Source organism: Podarcis tiliguerta (genome assembly GCF_965153285.1).
Source record: "Podarcis tiliguerta genome assembly, chromosome: 17".
Classification (NCBI taxonomy): domain Eukaryota; kingdom Metazoa; phylum Chordata; class Lepidosauria; order Squamata; family Lacertidae; genus Podarcis; species Podarcis tiliguerta.
Window position 1 is genome coordinate 24491500 of NC_139550.1, and position 18938 is coordinate 24510437.

General features: G+C 43.3%; 1 protein-coding gene across 4 annotated transcripts in view; it reads left to right on the forward strand.

The window, feature by feature from the left end:
- The window catches only part of CCDC171 (coiled-coil domain containing 171), a 202615-nt gene that overhangs the window by 82520 nt on the left and 101157 nt on the right, over window positions 1-18938 (forward strand). For all 4 annotated transcript variants that reach the window (XM_083419470.1, XM_083419472.1, XM_083419471.1 and 1 more), the window contains 5 exons: window positions 3977-4484; window positions 6516-6632; window positions 11685-11911; window positions 12567-12749; window positions 15008-15193. In XM_083419470.1, coding sequence (XP_083275596.1) covers window positions 3977-4484; window positions 6516-6632; window positions 11685-11911; window positions 12567-12749; window positions 15008-15193 — 1221 coding nt within the window. The remainder of the gene's footprint in view (window positions 1-3976; window positions 4485-6515; window positions 6633-11684; window positions 11912-12566; window positions 12750-15007; window positions 15194-18938) is intronic.

Here is an 18938-nt window from a genome sequence, read left to right on the forward strand (position 1 = left end):
CCTTTTACAAAGCGCATGGTATTTTCTTCCAAAAGACACAAGCAAGCTTTCTTGAACAGAGATTGCGTTGACACAGCAACTGAGAACTGCAGTCAAAGTACACGTCACTATGAAGATTGTGTCGGTTGTTTTGTATGGATGAGTTGCTTTAAAGCAAGCAGATGTGCTTGGGTTTAATCTACATCAATTGCTTGTGGAACCTTAAGTGATTCCAATGCCAATCTCATGTAAAAGTGGGGTCCAAATTAATGTGAGTGTTGTGGACAGGGTTGCGGACATCTGCCCAGATTTAGTTCCCGCAACAGCCATGGCTTCTTAAATGGGGGAAGAATTAGCCACACGCCCTGTGGGTTGTATCCAGCACTGTGCACAGAGAGTACCTTTAACGCAGTGGCACCTCCCTTTCTTCTCCTCTCCCTTTGCACCCTCTAAATCTGATCTGGAGGGTCCTTTAACTCTCTGGAGCAGATTTTGAGGGTGTGCAGGGGTGACGGCAGTTGCAGAGGAGAGGAGGTGAAAGTTCCATTGCACAAGTGAAGCCTGCCTATTACAAGTCAAGAAAGGCTTAACCGCCTTAAGATCTCCATGGAGAGCTTTCTCTGCAATTCTCTTTTGACAATTCGGTTGATAGGGTTGCCAAAATGGAAGCAAGGAAATGGTCATTCAGAAGAGCTACCTGTTTTAAGTGTTCATTGGTTAATTAACTATTGTAATAATGCTTCCTTTCTGTGAGCTTGAATTATGCGAATTTTCACTTCCACTCACATTTTTGTAATTGCGAATAATGTTTAAAAATGCAGGGTATTGGAATGTAGCTCCCATCAGCCTCAACTAGCATTGTGGCCAAGGGTCAGGAATGATGGGAGTTGTAGTTCAGCAATATCTAGAGGACATCCCATTGGCTAGGCTTGTTGACGATGCGTAATTTCCTGAGACTGTAAAATATTCATTTTCCATTCTGCCAGCGTAGCTTAGATAAAGTAGATAAATGTATTAATAGACCAGGATGCCGATTCAATAGAAAGGCAAACTGTTAGCCTGTCTAGTGAATTGGCATTCAGGGCCATGAATGAATTTAACTTATGCAAATACTGCATACAAAGCTTTTGATTATGTTGAAACTTTGCAATAGGCATCTACATCCATGCTCACTTTCATGGATTGAACGAGTTAGAGGTGTTGCACGCTCTCTCTCTCTCTCTGTATGCATATCACAAAGTATTACTGTGACTTTAATCTCACAATGCTTATTATTCAGTCATTAATTTATGTACTTGTCCGAATTAAGTTTTTGAGCATTCATTGGAATAGCAGGTATTATGTATTTGAAGAATAAAGCAATAAGTGATTGATCAAATAATACAAAGAGCGTTCTCTTGAAAATACAATTCTGCCCGAGACATAATTAATCTGTGAATATATAAGTAGGGGGTTGATTGCAAAGTAATTAAAAGATCACCTTTACTTTCCCCTTTCCAGCTGCTGCCTATCTATTTCTGTCTCTCCAGGTTTTCCCTAGTTTACTATTCTCCTTTGCTAAACTAACTTAACCCAGCCATGTGTCCTGTTCTTTTCTTTAAAAAACAAACACCAAAACCCTAGCATAATTGTTCTTTAAGCCATTGACTTTACTCTTGCTCATAGATAAGATGGTTAAGGATTACTCCACTATTGGCCTGCATTAGCATATTTTTCTGTGTATTGGACAAAGTTTTTTGACTCAAAAATCATGTCAAAAAACTGGGGTCGTCCAATATACGGATAGTAGCATGGGGGGGGGGGGAGAGAAGTGATGCATTGCCAGCCAGCCGGTTAGCAGGAGCGCGACTCCCCCCGATGCCACAGCGAGCGGGGAGCGTTCTGGGGGGTGTTTCCTGCTCGCAGCTGCGTGGGGGGAGAGGCTCAACAACTTTGGGCCATCTCCCCTCATTTTCTTAAAATTGAGTCCCCCCAAATGGGGGGTGGGGTGGTCTTATACATGGGGGCAACTTATGGACGGATAAAATACGGTAGTTGCTATGTTAAGTTGGAAGCGGAAGTCGACACTTGCCCTGGCTCTTAGCGCCATGCAAAGAAGTCAAACTCCTAGTCCGGCTGCTGTCAAAGGCTTTAATGCATAATGCAGATCAGTACCTGGGCAAGGGGCAGGTTACAAGGTAAGGCAGGTACATAAATGGTATACATTTGGCCAGTGGCGGAGCATTTGGCTGCACTGCCCAGGGCAGGTGGGCTCCCAAGGGGGGGTGTGGCGCAGAGGGTGCCCTCCCAGGCACGGGATAGCTGCTTGGGTGCCCAGGGCAGTGTGAGCGCCCTGCAGCCAGGGGTGGAGTAAGCCGCCCATGGCGGACATTTGATGTGCTGCCTACCCACGACTCCCAAGCCTCCACGAATCTGTCAAAATGAAGGGGGAAGGGGGGAATGCTTCTGGCAAAGCGGCACAGCTCCCCCCCTTTACCCCGACGGTTCGGGGTAGGCTTGGGAGTCGTGGGCGGTTGGCGCGCCGAATGTCACCCCCCTCAGTGAGGGCACCTGGGGTGGTGGGCTTCCGGGGCAGTCCGCCCCCATCTCCCCCCTTCCTGTGCCCCTGCATTTTGCTAAGCACAAGTTGAGATGTTGATCCAACAGGTGACATGACGGCTGGATCTTCTTTTTGAAGAGCAGGGCTAGCACAGCATTAGTATAGGAAGTAGCCAAGTTTAGGGCTGGGCGCTATATCGTTCAAAACCAGCTTGAAGTCTGTATCACGATATCAGGTTCATAGTTTTTTTGTGACTTGGCAATATATCGTGAATCACAATGTGTGTTAGGGCTGGGTGCTATAGATAATCCAAAACTGGTTTCAAGTCCATATCGTGATATTGGTCTCAGGATTTTTTTTTGACCTTGGCAGTATGTTGTGAATCGTTGCTGGCGTGACATTTATTTATATTTTAAAACAATCCTACTGAAGATTTTTAGCACTAAAATCCAAAGGCATTTATAAAAAAGGTAATAAAAAGCAATATATCAAAAAAAGAAAAATACCGAAGAGGAAGAAAATACAAAATGGAATACTCATGATTGTTACAGAACACAATGATGTAAAAAAGAGAGGGGGGGGGGCAGAAAAAATAACTGAGATAATGGAAAAGAATAGAAAAATAGATAAAAAGAAATCCTGTCTCCTTATCTGACAATTATTTGTAGCAACAGTTATTCAAAATATTTAACATATGCATTCCAGAGTAGTTTTTTCCTTTTTGCAGGATGTAACTTTTCCCAAATTTCTTTCCCAAGCTCAGCTGTTAACTTTTAGTCACTCAGACAGTGCAATATGGCTGTTGTAAAGTCTTTCTAGTAATCCAAATTAATATTTATCCAGTTTCTATACAGTGGTACCTCGGGTTACATACGCTTCAGGTTACATACGCTTCAGGTTACAGACTCCGCTAACCCAGAAATAGTGCTTCAGGTTAAGAACTTTTAAGAAATCGTGCTCCGGTGGCATGGCAGCAGCAGGAGGCCCCATTAGCTAAAGTGGTGCTTCAGATTAAGAACAGTTTCAGGTTAAGTACGGACCTCCGGAACGAATTAAGTACTTAACCCGAGGTACCACTGTATAAAATTTATTGTAAAGCCCTTTTAAACAGTTGCTGGTGTTATGTTTTAAGGACAGCGCTGCTTCTCTTCTTCCACTGACGAGCATCTTGACTTTTATAGGTTTGGAATATGAGATTAGGGCTTGGTGTTTTGTTTTGTTTTGTTTGTTTTTAATAAGCAGCTTCACTTTCATTGGCTCTTTAGCGAGCTCATAATTTTGAACATGCCTTTCCAGAGCTTGGATTTAATGGGCTGGTTACAGAGCGATGAAGCTTTGGGGCTTTGATGTTCTGGAGTTTGCCGTGTGCCCCATTGCTTCTGCCATTTCTCCCGATTTATAAAGAGGCTGCCGGTTGATTCCGTTCCTTGAAACCCATATCTCCTCCCATATTTGCAGAAATATCAAGAAATGGCAGAGAAAGCCAAAGAGAAGTTTGCCGCCGCCGAAAAGAGGCAGGAGCAGTTGCTCTTTGAGAACTCGCACTTTAAGACCATGTTGACTCAAAACCAAAAAGAGCACATGTCTCTTCTGGCGGCGTGCGCGCTGCTTTCCGGAGCCTTGTATGCGCTCTACAGCCGCTCATGTGCCTTATCGACCCAAAGGGACTTCCTCCAAGATCAAGTCAACACCTGCGACGTTTTCAAGCAAGAGATCCGGACTCTGGCCAACGTTTTGTCCGAGGCCGAGGAAAGGAAGCCGAGCGACGGCCAGGTGAAGAAGCAAAAACATGGCGGCAGCATGATCCACCTCTTCCGCAAGGGCGTCATTGCCGTGCTGGCAGCCAAGAGGCTTCAGCTGTTGGGCCAGTCTTGCAGCTCTCTTTTCTCCTGGGTGGACAGCTTCAGAGAAGGCATAGGAATCTTAGTCTGTGCAGGAGACTCCAAGGATGTGCAGAACCTGTCAAGTAAGATAATCAGCCGGTGATTTATATGTTTGGTGTCAAACTGCACTTTCAGTACTTAAATAACAATTATATTATGCCAAGGCAATGGGGGGCATAGGCTTTATAATTTGAGGGGGGAAATTATGTTTAAGCTGTTAGACCAAATTTAGCGTGTTAATTAAAAGAGCCCCAAACCCCCAGAGACGGTGTTAAATACACAGGAAACACACACACACCCATCTGAAATGATGGTAAACTGAATCTGAATAGACTGTGACCCATTGTGGACCTGATTGTGTTTAGGAAATGCAGAGTACGCTTTCCATGTGGATTCAGGTCAGGCATAGGCAAACTTGGCCCTCCAGATGTTTTGGGACTACAACTCCCATGATCCCTAGCTAACAGAACCAGTGGCCAGTGATGATGGGAATTGTAGTCTCAAAACATCTGGAGGGCCGAGGTTGCCTATGCCTGATTCAGGTCTCCATTCCATGGTTTCTTGTTCCGTAGTATGGCATAGCATGACACCTGCACCAGGGCCAGCCATGGTTAACACAAACGAGATCCCTTCAAATCCAGGGTTTGTAAACCCGGTTCATACTCTTGTTCTGTGAGCTCTGCTGACTAGTTTTAGCCATGGCCATTGCTTCTCCATGGTTAAAACAATCCGCGAAGGACTTAAAGCACGAGATGGGGGCGTGCAAGCCTGTGGCACATGTCTTAACCATGGTTAGGAGATTGGGCTTTTGTGTTGTCCTACAGAGCAACCTAGCAGTTCGAAAACACCCCCGGGTGCAAGTAGATAAATAGGGACCGCTTGCCAGCGGGAAGGTAAACGGCGTTCTGTGTGCTGTGCTGGCTCGCCAGATGCAGCTTGTCACGCTGGCCACGTGACCCGGAAGTGTCTGCGGACAGCGCCTATAGAGTGAGATGAGCGCACAACCCTAGTGTCTGTCAAGACTGGCCCGTACGGGCAGGGGTACCTTTACCTTACAGAGCACTGTACCAATGAAATCACAGAAGGTGTTTTATGGTAACCACAGGGAAGGCTTTTTCAGTTGTAATCTATGGTTTGGCATATCTGAATTGAACTGCCATGAGATTAATAATTGGAACGTTTGCAGATTTTTAAGAGTTAGTGTAGCAGGAGCATAGCATAAGAGCACAGGAAGTTTCTTATCCCAGGTAAGGCCTCTGGTCCATCTTGCTCAGCCCTGTCTATCTGACATCAGCAATGTCCAGGCAACACGATGATATGCAACAGACAATCTTTTACAGAATTCCTTCAAACCATAACAAGTCAAAAATTGAAATCTTTAATCTCAAAGTCTCTGAAAATCTTTAAATGAAGCAAGGTACCAGACTTTGTACGATGAAAGACAAGCTGTGAAGCTTTGTGTATTCAGCAAATATGATGTCCGGAACAGTGATTCCGAATATTGACTACTGTTTCGTAGAATTCTTCGTCAGCGTGGTGGGAGGATATAGAATTGCTTCATAAACCCATCTTATTTTGATTGAATGTATGTAAATGAAAATATCAAATGCTGTGGAACAGTGCTCATGTAATAATGTAGTCATTGTGTTTTCCCAGCCCACCATCATGTGCTCTATTTCTAAGTTATAGCCCTTCCCCTGGTTGCTAAAGAGTGTGAGCTACGGACTAGAAAGTCTCTGGGTTAAATGTCTCCTGAGCTGTGAGCTCCCTAGATGGTCTTGAACCACTGTTCTTTCAACTTCAGTTCCACATCTGCAATATTGGGGTAGTCGTGGCGACTAGACAGTGGGACGTTTTCGACCCTGTATATCTTATTTTTATTGAACAGCTTGGAGGCATTATTTGGATCATGGTGCTGGGAGGAGTTGGGTTGAACCCTTTTGCCCACGTATAAGCAGCTAAAACATGTTACAAACATCTTTGAGTAAATGTGTGGTTTTTGCAAGTAGCCTCCAAATCCAAGTGATTGTTTTAGCAATCTCCCTCACCCCAAATGTGTTTTAGTCTAATACTACGGGATACCATTGGATTGTTTTCACTTTTTTGTAATGCAGAGCAACAAAAGGAACACATCCGTTCTCTTCAAGCGCTCAATTGGCTTACCAGTCCTAGTCTGCTTGCCGCTGTCCTCAGTTCAATGGTTGAGCTACAAGAAGTGGTTAACAAGACAGGTAACGTCTTCCGTTTTTTCTGCTGATCATATCCCAGGTATCTTGGATCTTCAAACAGTATGTTCGGGGCCAATGGTACAATTTTCCTGCTAATTATAAGCGGGAAACTGTAGCATCTAGTCTGGTGGGGTGATACTGTAGAACCAGTCCTGCCATTGTACGTTTCCGGGCACAATTCAAAGTGTTGGTGCTGACCTGTAAAGCCCTAAACGGCCTTGGCCCTGTATACCTGAAGGAGCGTCTCCACCCCCATCGTCCAGCCCAGACACTGAGGTCCAGCTCCGAGGGCCTTCTGGCGGTTCTCTCACTACGAGAAGTGAGGTTACAGGGAACCAGGCAGAGAGGGGGGTCATTTAACCGGCCCATGGATCCCTGCCGCCCGCTCGTGCTAAACTGGCACGGAGCAGAGCGGGGACTGCCTTCCGCGACACTGGCCGGCTTCCCATTAGCTGCAGGAAGATCCCAGAAATAGTACCTCAGGTTAAGAACTTTGCTTCAGGATGAGAACAGAAATTGCACAGTGGCGGGAAGCCCCATTAGCTAAAATGGTACCTCAGGTTAAGAACGGACCTCCAGAACGAATTAAGGTATAAGGTGGCTGAACATGGCCTTAGCTATATGCTGTCAAGGATTTCAGATCCTGACACTCAGGAACAAGGCAGAAATTGTTAATTGGTTGCCTCAGCATCTCAACCATCCTTGGTATGTGGATACTTCTGCACTCTGGTGTTGACCATGAGATTGAAAACACCTACGCCATTGCTTGTGGTTCTCATCCAGGGGTTGCGTTTCCACGAAGCTGGTGTGGCACATCTCCCGAGCCACATGCCACAAACCATGGGAAAATACTAAACATCTTCAGGTAACAATTGCAGCATGCACCCTGATTCAAGGAACAATACAATTGTTCCATGAACTCAAGGGAGCTTTGGGGTTTAGCTTTCTTAAACAGCAACCAACTGTACTTGACCACATCTTTTGACTTCCAATCAGTTTAATATGGCTTGGTAGTCCAACAAAAAATAAAAATCCTATTGGGTCTATCTAGTCCCACGGCTGCACCCAAAGTATCTCTTTGGACCCAAGGCTTAGAATTCATTTTTACATGAGTGTCGACATTTAACCAGTTATAACAGTGACGCTTAGAGGAAACGAGCGTCTAAGATTTATTTGAACGTATTGTGATCACTTGGAGATTAAGCTGAGTTTTTGAACTTTTGGACACACAAACATTAGTAAAGACTCCAGTCCTTCCTCCTTGTTCTGTTTTGCTAAAAAGCAAAGGAAAAAACAAAACACCAGACATCCTTCCTATTGTCACTGGAGTAATCTTTGTCACTTTTCATTGGTTTTTGCTTCATTTGTTTAATAAAGACTTGCTTGCTCTTTGCACTGTAACTGTGTTTGTGCAGGACAATTCTCACATGCTCATCACCGCATAAATTATTTAGTGCTTTTACTGTAATTCCTTGATAGTCTGTGGCCAGGTACTCAGAGTGTATATATTCTTTTCCCTCTGGTTATAGATACAGCAGAATACAGTACCGTGTGGAATTGAATTGTATTCTCGTTTCACCTTTCAAAGCCGTGAATGATTCTATCCCCGCACATTTCTTTGTTTTAGTCAGAACCATTATTCATTAAAAATTAACCAGAGGTGATGCTTTGCTTTTAGAAACTGTGTGCTTTCCCATCCTGGAAATATTTTTATTTTCTTTTAAAATCTCTCTGGCAATCCTGGGGGGTGGGGGAAAGAAGACTGGTATAGCATTAGCCCGAATGTTATGTTATATATAAAGTTTAGACTTCTAATTTTAAACAATAGAGATAGAATACAATGCATTCTGTAGGGACGTGAGTGGTGCTGTGGTCTAAACCACTGAGCCTCTTGGGCTTGCTGATCGGAAGGTCAGCAGTTCGAATCCCTGCGACAGGGTGAGCTCCTGTTGCTCTGTCCCAGCTCCAGCCAACCTAGCAGTTTGAAAGCACACCAGTGCAAGTAGATAAATAGGTACTGCTGTGGCAGGAAGGTAAATGGCTTTTCCGTGCGCTCTGGCTTCCGTCACAGTGTCCTGTTGCACCAGAAGCCGTTTAGTCCTGCTGGCCACATGACCTAGAAAGCTGTCTGTGGACAAACGCCAGCTCCCTGAGCCTAAAAGGGAGATGAACACTGCACCCCATAGTCAAATTCCACTGGAGTTAACCGTCCAGGCGTCCTTTGCCTTACAATGCAGTCTATCAAATGTTTTTATACCAATGGCACTTGATAATTCAAACTACAACTCTGGCCGAGAAAAATTAAATGGAAACAAAATTAAAACCATAGTCTGGTTTCACGAGCCTCTACGCACCCCAAACCTTTGATTCCACATCATGGCTAAGAGCCCCACAAAACTATTTTTACATGCCCAAGGGGGTTTAATTTGCACTGCTCAAAGAACAGCCCCTCTATCCTGCCCCAGCAAGCATGTTTCTGAAACCAAGGGGACTTTCAGTGTAATATGCCATGTGAGCTCTCGTTATCAAAATGATTTTTTTTTCCTAAATAAAAAAATCCCAGTGGGGATTATATCCTGGAGGGGATATAGTTATTTGGAACCGTGCCCAGGCAACTTGAAATCTGAACAGATTATATTCCAGGTGCAATGTTGATACAGAGAAACCGATGATGGTCTTATTGTTTCACATAAAGTACTTTGATTCCAGTTGTATCCTACTTCATATTAGTTCAAGTGATCCTTTGGTTGCAGATGAAAATAATATTTTTGGAGTAGTACTCCTATTCTATTTTGCCTGAAATCCTTTGTTTTTGTTCTCACAAGCAAGGGGGAGAAAAAAAGATGGCTTGCTTTAAAAATGTGCCTCGATAGGCTTTCTGCTTTAAACTTCAGAACAAATATTTTAATTCTCTGCAGCAACAGGAGATCTGGTATTCTCCTGAATGTAAATAAGCTCTGCCATGGTTGTCATCTTACCCTGATAGTATCGTAAGACAAGTAATGACAGATTAAGACCTGACTTGCAGAGGGAAAACTAAATTACAAGACTTTTATTAAGGCATAAATAAACCTATTAACCGTTATCTGGAATACCAATTAGTAGTAGGAGCACTGACAATTTTATTTATCAACATTAAACACAATTATTAATTACAGACCTGACGAATCTAGCAGTAAGCAGAACATGTTGGGTGTGCTGGGGCCTTAGGCCCATTATATGAGAAGGATGATTACCAAAATCCATTGGGGAAATAAGTAATTGTAGTTGTAAAATTTTAATTGCCTTGGAATAAGGTAAATTATATTCTCTTGTCTTGGAATATAAATAGTGTGGCATTAAGGTACCAAGCCTCAGTAGTTTTAAGCAGCAAATGATTTAGACATCTAAGCTGTCAAGAAAGAAAGGAAAACAGTTATAAATTTGCTTCAGCGACTTACCTTCTACTTTTGAATCTGTAACACATTCACTGATATTTATAAGCGGTTATTAGTCTGCTTATCCAACAGGTCTGGAGTGTCATATATTGCAACCTGTGGATTAATGCAAGGAAGACGGAGAAAAAGATGCACTATTAGAAGAGAGCAAAAGACCAATTCTCATTAGCAAAGCCATTATTTCTCCTGTGGCAAAGTCTGTCCGTTCATATGGACGTACATTTTCACCAGAAGTTAAGAGAATTGTTTGTTGTGTGCAAACGTGGAATTGGAGAGATTCTCTTTCATCCACCATAATTGCCCTGTTGCAGATTGGCGTTAGCCAACATAATTTTTACCTAAAGAGTTACAGTGAGCCATGCCCCAACACGGAATCAAACAAGTACCTATGTAGACAATAGACTACTACTCTTCTTGGAGTATTTTGGGGTTGGTCGGTCTACGCAGCATTTTATGTAGAAGTTTTTTGGGGAGACCCTTTGCAAGAAACAGTGGGATTCTGTTGAACAATCATGCACTAAAGAGCATGTGCTGCAAAGCCTCCAACATTTCGCCGATGAAAATAGGGACATCCTATTCAATAATAATAATAATATATGCTGTCCGTCTGACTGGGTTTCCCCAGCCACTCTGGGCAGTTTCCAACATATATAAAAACATAATAAAACATTAAACATTTTAAAAAAAATCCCTATACAGTGGTACCTCGGGTTAAGTACTTAATTTGTTCCGGAGGCCTGTTCTTAATCTGAAATTGTTCTTAACCTGAAGCACCACTTTAGCTAATGGGGCCTCCTGCTGCCGCCTCGCCGCCGGAGCACGATTTCTGTTCGTATTCTGAAGCAGAGTTCTTAACCTGAAGCACTATTTCTGGGTTAGCGGAGTCTGTAACCTTAAGCGTATGTAACCTGAGGTACCACTGTATAGTGGTACTCCGGTTTTCAAGCATCTCGGAAGCTAAACTATTCGGAACCCGAACGCCGAAAACCCAGGAGTAATTGCTTCCATTTTCAAACACGCCCCAGAAGTCAAACAGCTTCCACTGTGTGGTTTTCTATTTTTCCTATTGACTTTGCCGACCACCCTTTGCGCCTCGGTTGTCAAATGTTTTGGAAGTCAGAACTGTCTTCCGGAACGGATTACATTCGACAACCGAGGTACCACTGTACTGGGCTGCCTTCAGATGTCTTCTAAAGGTTGCATCGTTACTTATCTCCTTGGCTTGGAGGGGTCGCATATCTCCATACCCTCCAATATTTTTCTGATGAAAATAGGGACATCCTAAGGAAAAGCAGGACGTTCTGGGATCAAATCAGAAACCGGCATGGTTTCTGTAAATCTGGGACTGTCGCTGGAAAATAGGGACATTTGGTGGGTCTGGAATTACTCAGAATGATCAGCAGGTTTCCTCAGAAGTAAGCACCTCTGTGTTCCATAGGATTCAGTCTCTAAGTTGCATGAAACTGGAACCTTTGGTTATTTCCATATTGGGGGTATGGAGTTCTGTATTGTGTTTCACTGTTTCCTATACGAAGCACTTCCATAATTTATATGTACTCAGTGGGAGGCAAGCCCAAACCCACTTGTTTAATGGACTTTGCTTCTTTCCCTTCTCAAGATCTGAATTCGTGGCTTTCCGGACATTTGCTTATCAGTGCGGCGAGGAATTCTTTTTCGAAACTCATGGACAAACTTTTCATCATGATGGAGTTTGCCGTAGCAGACGGCCGCCAGAGCATTACCTACATCGAGAAAGACACCTTGGTTCAGAGATTGGCTCGCGGGCTCCATAAAATAAACGCTCAGGCTCTTAAAGCAGGCATCAATGATAGAGCCCCTGCTACGGTTTGTATGAAAGCAATTAGCATACAACAGCTACTATGCTCGGGGAATTTGCTTTCAGGTGGCTGTGGGTTTTTATTCTCTGCCCCGCAACACTTAGTTTGTGTACCATCAGAGTGTTCTGCCTTAAAAGTAAAATTGGAAAATTACAAGAAAGGGAGTGTATTTTTTCAAACCGTATCTAGCTTTGATATTCTCTCTCTCTCTCTCTCTTTTTCTCTCTTGTTTTTAAAAACAAAACTTCATTTCTAGCCATTAGCACTCAAGGCAAGGCACAATCTTTTTTTTAAAAGCAAATCTTTTAAGAGCAGTTCATGATTTTAATTGTAAAAGTGCTTTAAGTATCACTTATTGCATACTTGGGTTGTGTGTTACTACAAAAGTACGTGTGCTATATATACAAAAATACGATAAATGTTTCCTCAACACGGACCTCTGCCTTGTTTTGAGTTTTGGAATCTATCCTCTGTTTGTACATATTGCTTCAGGAGCATGCAATAGTAGCTTTCAGAATGTTTCACTTTTCTGGGCGAATTCAGAAAACATGCTTCATTTTAATTTCCCCATGCTTTAAATGCTATTGATTTATTGCCTAATCAGCGCAGCTAACAATATTGTTTCCTCTCTCTTCCCCCCCCCCCACCCTTTTTACTACCAGAAAAGCATAGCATTCTTGCAGAGGCAAATATTTGAATTTACACAAAGGCTACATACAGCAGAAGTGGAACGGCGGTCACTCCGCTTAGAGCTCACAGAATTCAAACGGAATTTGAATGAGATGAGAAACGAGGCTGACAAAGCCCAGAGCCTGCAAGAGCAATTAAATGCATTTAAGCAATCTGTAAGTATATTTGATTTAGATGGGGGGGGGGGAATAACCCTCATCTAAAGGAGAGGTTTCCTTTTGCTCCGTTTTCACTCAGCCTTCCTTAGAAAACCAAATAATAAAATCCATCTATTCTTGCATTCTCTCTCTCTCCCCCCTTCCTTCCACTCTGCCCATGCTCACACAAAAACCATGTCTTGTAAATGTCTCCCTGCTGTGATTCAGGTATATTAAAAGTGGAGAAACAAGCGGTTCTTTCCATATGATTAGTTCCTTATGTTGCAAGATAAAATAGGTTGAGTAAATAATGATGTTTGATCTGTCAACAAAGCCAATTCCCTCCTCCCCGCCTCCAGTTCCTTAAATATTATGCTTGTGCTGCTGGAGAAGTGAAGTCTGAACGCTAAAATTGCATGTTAGCATCACTCAAGCAAAGTGATCTGTGTATTCATTCTGCTTTCCTTATCAGCCACGTCGCTACCAACTGTTGAAACGCTCAACGGAATAAGTGCTGTTTCACATTTTATAAGATACCTATGTGTCGAGACACTTCAGGGTTAGAGTCAGCACGTACTGATCTACATTAGAGTAACCCTGTTGTACGACAGTCACAATGCTTGAGGGTTTGGGGGGGGGGGTAGGGAGTGTGGTTGTTGTGGGAAGCCGTGGGAAATGGCAGCCATTCATGGGATTCCCAGAAGGTGTGTTTGTAGTGAAAGTTCCACATGTGCAGTTGTCACCTGTGGCAACCTGACCTCGGGTTAAACATTAATTTGGAGTGTCTCCCACACCAAAATTCTGTAACGGGTGAAAAAAGCCTTCAGGGGCCTGGTGGTCTTTTCACTTCCTCAGTGGTTTGTAAGAGTTATTCAGCTTGTTAGTTGCCTTGACCATCTTTCTTCCCTTTGAGAAATAATGTAATTTCTTAAAGAAAGGAAGGTGGTGCATTTTTTAAAAAACAACAACAAGGAGAACAAGGAAGAATAAAATACATACAAGATAGTAGTTGCTTTACTTCAAACTATTTTACATGTGTTCATTTCTAATATACCTGATTTTTGGTATTCTCCCCCCCCCCCCACCAATTAATTTTTATCTGGCACATATGTAGAAACCCCCCCCCCCACTCAGTAGATGGAGATGGGGAATTACTCTTCTGTAACTTGACCTCAAATCTTGAATCTTGTCCCAACTTTAACCGTAGTTGTTTTTAATTAGACAAAACGGGATCTACACCTTTATCTGTTTTGGTTTATTAGGTTGTCTTTTGCAATATATAAATTGGCAAAAGTGCATGGGTTCATTTTCTTTTCCTTTTCTTTTTATTGGAACAGTTTATTTTGTCCTGTTAAATAAGGCAAGGTGTTTCAAACTCAAAACAAAGAACTTCCCATATCATACTCTAAAGGAACGTGTAATAAAAAGTTGCCTTCATACATATACAAACTAAGGATTCCAATACAATCTTATATGAACAAACCAGACAAATCTCTGCAAAAGAGAAATTTCAAGTTGCATTGGGTATGATGTGCTAACTTCATTAGAAAACATTAAAGCGACTAACTTCACATTTAAGTCTCACACAGAACCGACAGCAAACACTTGATTTAGGGCGGTGGGAAGAAAAGATGGCAGCTTATGTGTTTATGGACCCATCAACCACGAGAATAAGATTTCACAAGTATATTAATACCTTGCTTTAAACACTGTTTGCTCTGGACAGCATTCTTTCAGAACAAGTCCCTAAAATTACAATCTGGGTGATAGATGGAGGGATATATTCCTGCAGAAGAATTCAAAATGAGAGCCGGAGTCTTTGATTAGGCTGAATTTATGGAAGATGGCTTGCTGATGCTGAACTACAATAGCAGGATTGCTTTCTTCCCCCTAAAACATTTCGCATATTGCAGTCATTGGTCTTGGCTTGGCCTGTATGTATGGCTCTGAGCTTAGGCGTTATGTTTGGAACAATGTAGGTACCTTTGTTCAAATCATCTCCTTTCGCAGAAATAATTTTCTGACCTCTTTTTGATCAGGAAAAAAGCTCCCCTTGCGCTTGTACTTCCGCACCAGGTTTCCAAGGGAATCTGGCGAATAAATATCGCAGGGCAATTTAGCACTGCATAATGGTCCCGACTAAGACAAGATCTATCGAGTGTTTTTCAAACTTTTGCATTAGAATGTTGCATATTGGCAAGTGGGAACGCTGAGAGTCGAGTGTATAAAACAAAGCCGCTGTTTCATGACAGGACACAATTTATTTCCTTTATCAGAAATTGATCACCCGCGAGAGGTTTGAAAGTGCATGTGAAGAACTAAATAATGCATTACTACGGGAGCAGCAGGCGCAAATGCTTTTGAACGAGCAGGCACAACAGCTTCAGGAGCTGCAGTATAAACTGGAAGTGCATTCCTGTGAAGAAGCAGACAAAAACCAAACTCTAAGCGAAGCTGTCAAGGTAGGACCCGCCTTTCAGCATCCAAATGAAGATGCTACTTTCGCCTCTGTGCAAGACTTGGGTTTTGCAGTGCTCAGGAGAACACCTGATGGAGAGCACGTTCAGGCATTTCGGTGTGAATTTGGGTTTCCAGGTGGGGAGGTATCCTGAACCCACTTGAGTAGAGGAAACGCTTTGACCCAGAGGTGGATTTAGGAGAGCACGACAGATTCCACCTGCACTGGGTGCTGAGCCAAGAGGGTGCCATAGGCAGTGCCGGTTTTATGTACAGTGGTACCTCTAGTTATGAACTTAATTCGTTCCGGAGGTCCGTTCTTAGCCTGAAACTGTTCTTAACTAGAGGCGCACTTTCGCTAATGGGGCCTCTTGCTGCTGCTGCGCCGCCGGAACACGATTTCCGTTCTCATCCTGGGGCAAAGTTCTCAACTCGAGGTAACTCTTCCAGGTTAGCGGAGCTTGTAACCTGAAGCATATGTAACCTGAGGCGTTTGTAACTTGAGGTACCACTGTATAAGTTGAACAAGCTATAGCTTAAGGCCCCACTCTCTTGGGGGGCCCCAAAAAAATTTAAAGGGGAAAAAACCTGGATATACATTTCCAAAATATAAGATAAAAAACAAATAAAATAAAACCTACCTACAGCAACAGTGTTTTGTGTAAGTCATGGGCCCCGCCTGCTAGCCTGCTCCCTAAAATATCACTGGTTTGCTAATTTCTGTATATAGGGTGCCTACATTCTACATGTGCAAATGGCTTTAAATACCTATGAGGTCCATAAATGACCATATAGCATATTTTCAACACCAAAAAGCAGTGGCAATTTGTTGTTGATAAAGGACAGCTGGGCATCTAAAGGGCCCCATTACCTTCAGTAGCTTAGGGCCTCGTCAAACCTAAATCCAGCCCTGCCTCCGTGCGCCCATTGTAAGGTGGGGGGTGGGGGTATTTTGGCGTTGCTCAGGGGCACAGCTGAGTTTTTAAAGCCCAAAGTCCACAGTTTCTTTGACCCAAAATGGGCAGCAGTATATTGCCCCCTCTTTAAAAATTAAGGAATTTATGCCCACGGAAGAAAATAATAGGCAGTTTCTGCCTATTCATGCGCTCAGGAAAGGAACAGAAGCTCTGCCCCCTCCAGCAAAATGAGCACAGGGAATTGTGCTTAGGAGTTCATCTCAAACCCAGTTTCCTCCTTCCGCCACAGCACCCTTTTCATAAGCCATGGAGTGGTTTGCAACAGAGTCAAACATTCATATGCAACTGGGCCATGCCGTTCACCCACACTTCGCCCCCTGCAGCACGAAACAGGAGCTGGTGATGGTTTTTCCTTCTGCGTTAAAATTAAATGTGCAGGGCCTCAGAAGCTTCATTGCTGCGATTGTGGAAGCCTGAGTCCAGCCTGTTCAACAGTGAGAATGCTACTGTTTCTGGTACATGAGTGCCACTAATGACATGTTTCGGTGGTGTAAAGTTATAATGAGACTCTTTGCTGTTTTTCACCCATTAAAAAAATGGATTCCAAATCCATCCATATGAGGAAGATACTTAAGATGCCTTCAGTATTAACACTAAGCCAGACCATGGTTTAGTGTGAACCTATGGGCTCACAGGGAGGAGATTGTAGCTGCTTTGTTAGTCCCCAGCAGCTAAGTCGAGATTTGGCGTATTGTGTTGTCCAAACAAAAAGGTAAAGGGACCCCTGACCATTAGGTCCAGTCGTGGCCGACTCTGGGGTTGTGGCGCTCATCTCTCTTTACTGGCTGAGGGAGCCAGCGTACAGCTTCCGGGTCATGTGGCCAGCATGACTAAGCCGCTTCTGGCGAACCAGAGCAGCGCACGAAAACGCCGTTTACCTTCCCGCTGGAGTGGTACCTATTTATCTACTTGCATTTTGACGTGCTTTTGAACTGCTAGGTTGGCAGGAGCAGGGACAGCGCAACGGGAGCTCAACCCGTCACGGGGATTCAAACCGCTGACCTTCTGATTGGAAAGTCCTAGGCTCTGTGGTTTAACCCACAGCACCACCCGCATCCCTTGTCCAAACATAGATCATGGTTAAGTTGTCTCCCCCGTGATTATGAGATACAACCGAGAAGAAACCTTGGCTAAGCTCGTGGCTAAGGAGAAGAGAGCTTAGCTGTGAGTCTTACGTGAAACCTTGGTTTAACTGCCGTGCTGAACTAGAGGAAAGAAGCAAAAAGGATGCACATTTCTCTCTGAGAGTCCTAGTAAATTTTAGCTTACCAGGCTGTGAGAACCAGGCCTCAAGTTCTGCAAGCATTTATTTCTTTCAATTCGCTAACGAAATGCTTCCTGTGAAACGTATCAAAGTGATCAACATGAAAAAAGTAATCATAAATGTACATAATGTGCAATAGAAGTGCCACATAAACCAGTTCATACATGTGCAAAATACTGGAGTGACATATGATGATTTGTCAGTTTCCATTTTTGCAAAATCACAATCAAGGGTTTTGCAGTGATTCCAAAGAATCCACGATTAAAAGGAAATGCTAATTAAGGCATCCGAGAATATAGTTTACAGTTGCACGTTGACCGCTTCGTTTTGGAAATCATGCAACATATATTAACAATTACGCCATATTACATTCTGTTGCTCTCATCAAGAAGTTTAAAACACCCTTGATTAATTTTGAAGCTTTATCAGTTTTGATTATAATCCCATATATTTTTTATCTACCCAATGGCATATACCGTAGAGACATGCATGCTTGCCAATTATGTTTCAAGGTCATTCAGAGCTAAGCACTGTTCTTAGATTGTTGCCTTTATTAGGTGGTGAGAGATAGTCCAACTGTCTCCATTTGCAAAGAAAAAGAAGACTTGGTGCTTATGGGAACGGAATCTATACTGTTTTAGAGCTTTATGGTAATTTGAGCTTTCTCTATCCACTAGTAGTAGAAACATCTACTTCTTTCTAGAAGTGTGTGGTCATTCATAGCATATAAAAAATATGTTTGTAGGCGCTATTTCAAGAGAAATTTTTTGGTAAGTTGTGTTGATTTTAAATATTTTTAAATACAGTGGTACCTTGGGTTACATACACTTCAGGTTGCATACGCTTCAGGTTACACACACTGCTAACCCAGAAATAGTGCTTCAGGTTAAGAACTTTGCTTCAGGATAAGAACAGTTTCAGGTTAAGAACGGACCTCCGGAACGAATTAAGTACTTAACCTGAGGTACCACTGTACATATTTTTTTTTCCAGGTGGCCACTCAAAGCACACCATCAGTTACAAAAAACTTTAAAATATATAATTAAAAATAAAATACCAAACAGCAGAATTCAGAAAAGAAAGCAGCAAAACCCAAGCAAACTATGCTAAGGGGATCCAATTGTTACAGCCCAGGTTCTGAAATAATGCCATCCTAACTAGTTATCAGGGACACGGGTGGCGCTGTGGATAAAAGCCTCAGTGCCTAGGGCTTGCCGATTGAAAGGTCGGCGGTTCGAATCCCCGCAGCGGGGTGCGCTCCCGTTGCTTGGTCCCAGCGCCTGCCAACCTAGCAGTTCGAAAGCACTCCCGGGTGCAAGTAGATAAATAGGGACCGCTTACTAGCGGGAAGGTAAACGGCGTTCCATGTGCAGCTCTGGCTCGCCAGAGCAGCGATGTCACGCTGGCCACGTGACCCGGAAGTGTCTCCGGACAGCGCTGGCCCCCGGCCTCTTGAGTGAGATGAGTGCACAACCCTAGAGTCTGTCAAGACTTGCCCGTACAGGCAGG